The 9712-nt window shown below is 59.8% G+C and overlaps 1 protein-coding gene across 1 annotated transcript in view; it reads right to left on the bottom strand.

Annotated features, from left to right (window-relative positions):
- Window positions 1–7917: 7917 nt before the first annotated feature.
- MVB12B (multivesicular body subunit 12B) overlaps window positions 7918–9712 on the bottom strand; it is a gene marked incomplete at its 5' end in the record, with an annotated part of 116810 nt that continues 115015 nt past the window's right edge. The window contains one exon of the mRNA XM_008571967.1: window positions 7918–8457. Coding sequence (XP_008570189.1) covers window positions 8371–8457 — 87 coding nt within the window. The remainder of the gene's footprint in view (window positions 8458–9712) is intronic.

Below are 9712 nucleotides of genomic sequence, written 5' to 3'. Positions count from 1 at the left end.
GGACCGGGGACCGGCAACGGGATTGCAACCCTCGGTGTTGCTCCCGCGCCTCGCTCAGCCAGTGAGCGGGAACCGGTCTGTATGTGGGATCCGAACCCTCGGGCGGGAGCGCCACCACGCTTCCCAAGCGGCGCACCATCCAGTGCGCCACCAGGCCGGCCCCTTGTTATAAACTTCTAATCGTATCACCATATGATCAGAGATGATTTTAGGTATGATGCTGAGTCTTTGGAATTTATTGAGGCTTCTCTAGTGGCTTAGAACATAGTTTTGAAAGGATATGGGGTCTATGTTGGGTTGAAAGTTCTGTTCTTATTAATCGGGTTATTCAAATCTTTTATCTCTTTGCACATTTTTATTGATTTGACTACAGTTTCTGAGAGAGAGATTAAAATCTTCAGAAGCAACTTGTGATTTATCTGTTTTTTCTCTTCATGTCAGTCAGTATTTCAAAATTGACAGGCTCCCGTTCAGAACAACTTGATCCTGCCTGTCGCTCCCAGCGCCCCTCCCTCCTGTCTCTGGAGGATACCTTGTGTCTGTAGAAAGCTCATGCTGTCTGCTCTGTTACTTCTGCTGCTTCTGGCGCTGGGTGTTAGGCCTCTTGTCTTCCTCCTGGTGCAAGGCTCGTCTCACGTCTCTTTTTGCCCTAAGAACTCATCATTCTTTGGGATTCTCAACTCCATTGGTTGATAACTTGTAACTGGGGAAATGGTGGAAGCCCAGCATTTAGTCCTTAAACTCTGCTGCACATTGAAATCACCTGGGAGCTTGAAGACCACTGACTCCTTGGTCCCTCCCGCAGAGATTCTTGTTTAATCGGTCTGAGTGTTGGTCTGGGCACAGGAATTTGAAAAAACTCTCATAACGTGCAGCCAAGGTCGAGAACCTTGTGCCCGTCCAGAGGACAGGAGGGCGGGGGGTGGATGTGCCTTGGGTGTTTCAGTCTGTGCCAACATTTGCTTCCCCCATCAGGAGAGCCAGCCCCTTAGAACCCTCCAAGACCTCTGCCCCAACACCACGGCTCCTAAGACCTGAGCCTTTGGTTGCACCTACCCGGCTCAAGGTGTGGAAAGACGGGACAGGGGCTCAAGGGCCAGCCCAGCTAGTGCCCCTGCTGCTCCCTGCCCCCCACCCCTGCCATGGGCTCTGGCTGGCACCCCTCCCCTGCTGCTGTTTTCTTTCTCACACCTGTGAAAGGATGAAAATGCCCTGCCCGGGCAGCATGGGAGAGATGGATGGGCATAGCCAGAAATCTGTCCCGCCATCTCTCGTCTGAGACATCCAGCTCTTTCACTCCCGCCTGCTGCTGTTCCAGCCCCTGACACCTGAGCCCTGTGTCGTCTTAGCGTTGGGTGCTGTGATCCATCAACCTCCCTCTTTCTTTCTCTGGCATGCCTCAGAGCTGGGCTCTAGGGAGAGAAGCAGCAGCCCGCGGCAGGTCACCTTCCTGGCCCACCACTACTGTGGACGGACGCTGGCGAGGAGCCAGGCCCTGGGCTGGGCACTGCGGCTTCAGAGACGAACCAGAGGAGGCCGACTGTCACTCCCTTGTCTCTGATCTCTTTGGAGCTGGCATCAGGACTCACCTGGGGAGGCTGGACATCACGGGCACCGCTGCTGTCCGTCCTCCTTGGGTTCTGCAGCGATTGAGTCCAGTTCATCTGTCTACCCCACCTGCTCCAGGGAGTTAATTCGAGGAGCACTGGCTGGTGCCTGCTATTTTTCTAGGCCTTGCTGGGTGCTCTGAGTGTACGTGTGGTGCGGGAGGGCATAACAAAGGAGTCACGGACCCCTTCCTCTAGGAACTTGTAACCTAACAAGAGCACCAAGTGGCTGCAGCACAGAGGCACGTGGTACCCTGTGCAGGACACGCGAGGCTTAAAGGGGAGAATCATTACCTTTGCCTCCAAGGGTCAAGACAGACATTACAGCGGTGGCCCTGAAGCAGGGCCTTGAAAATGAACAGGAGTTTACCAGGCAGACACGTGGGGGGAAAGCATTCTAGGCAGAGGGGACAGCATGTGCAAAGGCGAGGAAGCGCAGGAGTGTGAAGTGCTGGGGGACAGGGCATCAGCGGAAGGGGCCAGACCCGGGAGGGTGGTGCGCGGAGTCCTGAGGGGCTCAGGCCTCATTCCTGGGGCAGGGCACTGACGCCCCTAAGGGAAGGAGTGCTGTTAGCCGGCTCTCGCCATGCGGAAGGCGGATGAGCAGAGGCTGCAGGAGGCGGGGGACGGCTCAGGGGCTGTGCTGCCGTCCAGGTGAAGAGCGGTGAGGGCCAGCACTAAAGCCGGGGCAGCAGCAGCAGAAAACAGTGTCTGGGTTTGAGAACAAATTTAGGTGAGAGAACTGTCCAACGGCAAATGGATGGTCACAGACCAGGTGACGGTGTGAGTGACTCAAGGGGGTGGGCAGAGACGGTGGAGATCTTCCAGCGATGGGGAGTCAGCTCTGAATGTGCTGAGGTCAGGGTGCTTGGGACATCCAGGGGGAGAGTGGCCAGTGACAGAGCCAAACAAGTGAAAGGCCAGGCTGCACGGAGCTGCTGGGGAGGACGCAGAGTGGGCAGCGAGAGGCGAGAGCGGGGCTCAGACAGCCGCTGAGTTTCAGGCACGAGCTTGTGGTTTGGCCGGAATCAGCCAGAGAAGCAGGGGAGGAGGGAGACGCAGGCTGGGGGTGCGTGCGGGCTGCAAGGCCAGCTCCACGAGGACAGGATGGCAGCACGCTGGTCGCTGCTGAATCCTGGGGCCGGCTCAGGGCCTGCTCGCAGATGGTGCTCACACAGCAAGACCTGAGTGGACAGACTGACGGCCGGGTGGATGGATGGACGGATGGTGCTCTGCCCACCTCCCCATCCCCTCCCATCACAGAGCTGCTGGCGGGGTGCCCGCTTCTCCCAGGAGTCCCGCTCTTTCCTACCTACCAGGAAGGTCCATCGCCCCTCCTCTGTAGCAGATGCCTCTCGAGGGCCTGAACCCCTGAGCTGGCACCACATACTTGGTGTTTTCACACCCCAGCCCCCAGACCTCCCAGGCCAGAGCTGCCAGGGCCAGAAAGGTCACTTAGCCCCAGCTGACCAATCAGTCTGTCCTAGGACTGTGCGTTTGGGCCCATGAGATCGTTGCCTCTGGATCTCCTGAACTGAGAACGTGTAGACCTGGCGACCATGTGCACGTGGGAGCAGAGTGCAGGGGGGAGACTGGCATGAGACAGCGAGAAGCAAGCACAGGCCCAGACGAGGCAGGCGTCAGGTGCGGCGGGGGAGGCTCGACTGCCCCTGCTTTGGGCCCCGTTGGCCCCACCTTGGCCGAGGCTGGAGTGTGCGAATTTTGGTTCCTTGCAGCCCAAAGGCTGTGTGTGGGGTGGCCGGCCTGAGCCCTAGGCCTTGGTCCGTCTTCCTTCCCAAGCAGTGCTTGAGGCCCACGTCCATGATGTCAGAGGCCACTTCCTTGGTGACTCCAGCACTCAGGAGGGACTCAGTCCATTCGGTGGATGGTAACACAGACCCAGGCCCTGAAGAAAGACCTGGCGTCTCTGTCAGTCTCTGCTGTCCACTAAATGTCCCGCCAGCGTCCTCATCCCACTGGCCAGGCTGAGCCACTGGGGAGGGGAAGTGCGCACTGACAGATGAGTGGTGCTGGGTAACGACCGAGGTCCAGGCGGCGCGCCGAGTGCTTTGGTCCAGCACGGGGTCTTATGGAACCCTCTGGGCTGCGTTTCCCCTCCTTCCACTGTGGGAAAATCCCAAGAGGTCCCAGAGGGTGCAGACGAGGCAGGGCTGGAGGCGCTGACACTCTTCTGGGGACCCTCACAGCCCCCGTGAGATGCGTGCAGAGCTTAGACTCGCCCTGTTCCAGCTCTCTCCACCCGCACCTGGTGGGAACGGAGCTGGAGGCAGTGACAGCCCAGACTGTGAAGTCTGGCCCAGAAAGGCAAAGGTCACTTGGAAGGAGGGAAAGCTCTTTGATAGTGAAACCTGAACTGCCGGTTCCTCCCAAGGAGCCCTGTGCTTCCCGGCCCCCAAGCAGGTGAGCAGTTGGGACAGGACCGAAAGCCCCGGAGCTGCGGCCGCGTCTCCGCCACCCCGAACGCCAGCCGGCTGTGCGCCCCGCAGACACGGCCCAGCCCGAGATGAAAGAGCGCCTCGCATTCCTCGCCGGGGCCGCGCCGCACCGGCTCTCAGGGCAACTGGGTTTTCTCCTTCTAGGAGCACCCCTGAGGGCTGAGGCCGGAGAACAGCGTGCCCTGCACCCTCCCGAGTCCTCTGGCTTGTAGCCAGGTCATCTAAACTACATGGCAAAGCAGCCCTCCAGCTCTTTCTAGACGGCTGAAGGCTGCTGGGGCCGTGACCCTCTGCTCAGCGAGAGCCCTGGCGGCTGGAGAGGAAGCTTGAGGCTGGAACCCCGGGGAATCCTGTGAGGGACACTGACCTCTGGTGGCCTCAGACACAACAGCCAATGGGGAAAAGAGGTTAAAACAAATGTTTATTTAACAAATTATATTAGGAATACAGACAATCACACAGTGAAACTTCCCTTTGCCAAGTACAAGAGTCACCTTGAATAAATACGCAGTAACGTCCTTCCTAAGGTCCTTGCCTGAGGCCCGACAGGGTCGCATAGCAGCTCCCATGCTCTTTGCTGGGAGAACAAAGCCCTGTCGCAGTGGTGACAGCTGGCAGGGCAGGTGCCTGGCCGCCTCCGCTAGGCTCCAGGGCTAAGGCAGACAGCAAAGCGACTCAATGGGCTCAGTGCCCGCGTGGCGTGGAGGCACGTGGCTGCTTGGCAAGGCCCACCGGGTTCTCGGAGAAGAATGCCTAAATGGCATTCTAAATGGCAAAGGACAGGGCAGCCAGCAAGCCCATACATCTGGGAGAGCCCTGTCTGGGTGGAGGAGCCAGGCAGGCAGGCTCCTGGCCTGGGCTCAGTGCCCACTGCGTGATGGCGTGGTGGCCTGGTGACCAGCAGGGACCAGTGGCAGCCAGGAAGCCCATTAGGGGATGAGAAAGAAAAAGATCAGCCTGAGGCATGTGCTTATGAGTGGGCAGCTGGCCCTGCGGGCTTTGGGGCCCAGTCCTGCCTCTGCCACTCACCAGCCTGTGCCAGTGGACAAGTTTCAGCTTCTTCATCTGGAGTGAGGCGCAAAGAGCGTCCACTCTGGGTTTTGTGTTTTTGCTTTTAGGGGGAACGAAAGGAGACATGTGCTTAGAGTGCCTGGCCTAGCGCCCGGCAAGGAGTAGGTTAGTCTGTGTTAGTCCCTCCTGTCCTCCCACTGCTTTCTGAGTTATGAAGTGGTGACCACGCTCCTCCGACCAGTGCGCCAGGGCAGGGGAGGCTCTAACCTGTTATTTACCAAGACAGGGTTCATCTCTCCAAGTGGCAGAAGGTGTGGCTGGTGTGAGTTCTTGGACTCGGGGTGGGAAAAAGGCCTTATTATAAATTTGCAAGTGAACTTGGAGCAAATCGCTTGCTTCTTGTCACCTTTGTGCCATCACCAAGGCCTTTGAAAAGATACTTCGAATTTTCAGAGAAAGCGGGAGGCAGTAGGGGAACTGTGCTCTGGTTAGAGTCTTTTTGGGAGGATCAGAGGGTGATGGGCAGGGACAGCAGCAGCACTGAGAAGTGCTGGGAGGGGGGAGGGACCCAAGGGATGAGGTCGTGGCCCCTCACATTTCTAGGAGAGTCCTTGTCCCTCCCTTCCCACATCAGCCAGAGGGCTTTTGAGGAAAGCACTCTCCCAAAAGGACATACAAGGTCGCTCAATTCCTAGAGCTCTCCCCAGTCCTCCTGCAGCCTGCACAAGCCCACGGGGGCCGGGCACACATGCACACACGCATGTGCACACACACGCTTGCACATAGCTACTGTCACCTACACACTCATCCTCACCCACCTCTCAGAGGGTAAGAAACAGGATTAGGAGCAGCCTAAAATCTACTACAGACACCAACGTGTCCCTACCACTGATGCTGCTTCACTAGCTTAGGCTGCTGTCTGCTACAACACTCACGGTCAATGCTACTCTCAAGCCAAGTCCATGACACCACGGAGGAGACGGCTCCAGCTGGCCTGGGTCCACGCGGCTTGCCCTCTTCCTGGTGGCCCTGCGGCCCTGCCTTGTTCCTGTCTGTCCAGCGGTGCAGGAGGGCACATGGGCGCCTGGCCGGGGCCCCTGCTCCAGGGTGGCTTGTGAGAGGGTGTCAGTGGGGGGCTGTGGGCATCCCTTCCTTTCTCCAGCAGCCACCCTCACGGCTTGGCTCTGCCTTGTGACAAGGGACCCAGCATCACGGCCTTTGGACCTTTGAGGGCCCATCAGAGCTACTGAAATGCCTCCTTCTCCACCAACGGAGGGGAGAGAAGGGCCACCAGGCGTTACCTGTTGGGAGATAATGCCACAGCCAGGGCATGAAAAGAGGTGGAAGGACAAAGTGCACAAGCCCAAATGAAGTGACAGAAGGGTCAGAGCTCTGCCCTACCCTCCTGCTGTCCCCCAGCCTGTGAGGCTTCACTCCTCTCCACTGGGCTCTGAGTCACGCAGGCCACTTGGTTTTGGGCCAGCCACCGTCCAAAATGCAGCTACTGAGTAGACACAGGTTCTCTGGGTCCCCCTGCTCCCCAGAAGCACAGCTTATTTCAGTGGAGATGCCTGAGACCCATCGGTCAGTTCTCTCCTGGTGAGCGCCAGTCCTGCGACAGGTCCTCATAGGGCCCAGACAGGTTCCAGGAACAAACTGTCTTTTCCTGCCACTGTGCCACCAGGGAAGGCCACCCTCTACAGGGGCGTCCCCAGGTCTCAGGGAATGCGGGGAGAGGCGACCACTTCCCTAATACATAGAAGTCAAGAGGTATCCAAACAAAGAGGAAGGGGTGACCCAGGAGGCGGCACTGGTCCACAAAGGGGCCCATGGGGGCTGGAGATGCAGGGACATGAGGTATCTTGGCCCCGCCCGCCTCTTGGCCGGCTGCGTTGGCTGGCTCTTCCTCCGGATGCTTTGGTGCCTCAGTCGCCCTGCTGACCAGGGCCACCTCGGCACCTGCGGCAGGGCAGGGCCTGTGCCAGCTGAGGCAGGGGGTCTCCATGGCCACCCATACTCATCAGGCCCTCACATCCACAGGCCAAGCCTCTGGGGACCAAAAGTTATCAGATCCCCCACATTCTGTGGAATCAGGACAACCCCTAACAGCAGATACCACGAGGCAAGGCAGCCCATCGGGTGAGGGCCTGAGCCCCCAGGGACAGCAACCACCACTGTCCTCGGGGCAAAGGCGCTGGAGTTGAACCTGGCACCCGGCACTGGAAGAGATGGCAGCACCTCCAATAGACACTCGTGGAGAAATGTCAGTTCTGGCCCCAATTCAGTGACCTGGCTCAGAGGGATGTTTCAAAACATTTGCTCCTCTTAGCAGATATCAAGACATAGCCTGGCTCTGAGAGGGGTGCCCGTGTCCCTTTAGGGCTGGGCACTGTCTCAGAGCGTCGTTGTCTGTGGCCCTACAAGGATGCATCCCTGTGGTGAGGCAGTTGGAGCTGTCGTTGGCACATGGGTGTCCACAGAGGAGCCCTTGGGGCACAGGGAGTGCCGTGGATGAGCACAGCACCCTGGGCAGCAGAACCCACGTCCAAGCAGGGTCCCCGTCACTCAGCCTCTCCCAAGAAAGCCTCTCCTCTGTGCTGGTGGCTGGGGTGTGCTGCTCCCTGACCTCTGGATGTCCAGTGTGTGCACTGGGTGACGAGTCCATGGGATGTCCCCAGTGGGGCAGGGTCCACTCCTCCTTTGCGTTTTCTCATGGTTGCTGTGAAACACTTGGGGCACCTGGTCCTACCGGTATGAGGGACCTGCTGCTCGGCAGCCCCTCATTGGTGATCAGTGAGCCCTGGAGAGTCCTATGCAAAGCCACCCACCCTGGGGGTCTCCAGGAAGGACAGCCATGGCTTAGTGGGGTCTCCATGGCAGGCAACAATCAGGAGTGAAGGGAGCCTGTGGGTGTCACTGGACGGCTGGAGCAAGTACCCGGGGCCCGTGGGGATGCTCCGTGGTGGGTAAGAGTTTTTGCAGGACAACTGGTCATCACACAGACACGTTAGGAGCCGGTGGCCACTAGAGCACACACAGATTAGTTGCAGTTACGAACAACATCCCCAGGCAGGCTGGGGTGTCGTGTCAGGCAAGCCAATGACAGGACGCAACCCCTCAGCTGCCCACGGAGCCCCCGGATGGGCAGTGTGGGAGGAAGGGCTGGTGGACACAGTGGGAAGCAGGGCAGGAGGGACGGGACAAGGGAGGAGAGCGGCCCACACCCCAGCCGCCCCGCCAGTAGCCTGGGTGGGAGGCCTCTTCTCCCCGAGGGTGGCGCAGGTGGCTCTGGCTCCTCAGGACTGAGGGATCTGCTGACACCGGGTGGGGCTGGGCGGGAGCCTGGCGGCAGCACTCTGCTCTGTGCGGAAGCTGTACTCGTACTGCAGGAGGAGGAAAGGTGGGGACAAAGAGGCACGGTCAGTCCACAGGCACCACAGAAAACCCCTACATGCCTCAGACCAAGAGCAGGCAGAGGATGTACCTGCCAAGGGCTGGTGCCCGCTGGGTGGCTGTGCGTGGGCACACCGGCTGTGAGCCGTGTGGCGTGTGTGTGCAAGTGTAGACACACTGTAGGGTGACAGGCTCGTGTGGAACCGGTACTTCTCACAGTCCCGCCCGCTCCCTGCAGGGTGACACATGCACTGCAGTGCGCACAGCACTACACCGCGGGCCAGGTCAGATGCCCAGCACCCTCCCTGCTTCCAGAGACCATCACGCAGCTGTTAAGGGGCAGACATGTGACCCAACACCAAACCTGTCCCAAAGGCCAGCCTTAGCTGCCAGGCTTCGGGACCCCTGGCTTGCCGATGACAAATGCCATGTGGTTGACCCAGGGGCCCAGAGAACGGGTTTCCTGAGCCTCTGTCTGGCACAACCCCGCACCCTCCATGCACCTTCCTCACCGAGTTCCCGGAGCCACATGGCCAGACTGGGGGCCTGTCCTCTGCTGGGCCCTCACGCCTGACCTGAGCTTACCTCCCTCTGACCCGGACTCACAGAACGAGTTCTGAATCAGGGAAACTTAGAGAAGGGGTAAGTGCCTCTGACGGGGGCTGGGGGGCAACTGTGGTTCACCTGAAGGCCAGGTCGGATCTCAACACTCACATGCGGGCAGGGCGTGCGGGGCAGGGGAGTGGGTGCAGAAGGGCGCGGGCAAGGAGGCCCCACCCTGGCAGAGAGCGACCTGCAGCTGCCGGCCGGGCCGTGAGCGCTGCAGGCGCCGGGCTGTGAGGACCAGGGTGGGTTGTGGGAACAGCCTGGAACTCTACGCCAAGGCAGCCGTGTGGTCATAGGGGTTTTAGAAATGAGGAGCTTACGGGGCCGGCCCGGTGGCACACTGGATAGTGTGCCGCTTGGGAAGCGCGGTGGCGCTCCCGCCCGAGGGTTCGGATCCCACATACAGACCGGCTCCCGCTCACTGGCTGAGCGAGGCGTGGGAGCAACGCTGAGGGTTGCGATCCCGTTGCCGGTCCCCGGTCCGGTGCGGGGGTGACACTGAGGGTTGCGATCGTCCCCGGTCCGGTGCGGGGGCGACACTGAGGGTTGCGATCGTCCCCGGTCCGGTGCGGGGGCGACACTGAGGGTTGCGATCCGCCCCGGTCCGGTGCGGGGGCGACACTGAGGGTTGCGATCCGT

This window comes from Galeopterus variegatus, unplaced genomic scaffold (genome assembly GCF_000696425.1).
Source record: "Galeopterus variegatus unplaced genomic scaffold, G_variegatus-3.0.2 Scaffold739, whole genome shotgun sequence".
In the NCBI taxonomy this organism is placed as follows: Eukaryota; Metazoa; Chordata; class Mammalia; order Dermoptera; family Cynocephalidae; genus Galeopterus; species Galeopterus variegatus.
The sequence above is the reverse complement of the archived record's forward strand: the minus strand, read 5'-3'. Positions and strand labels throughout refer to the sequence as shown.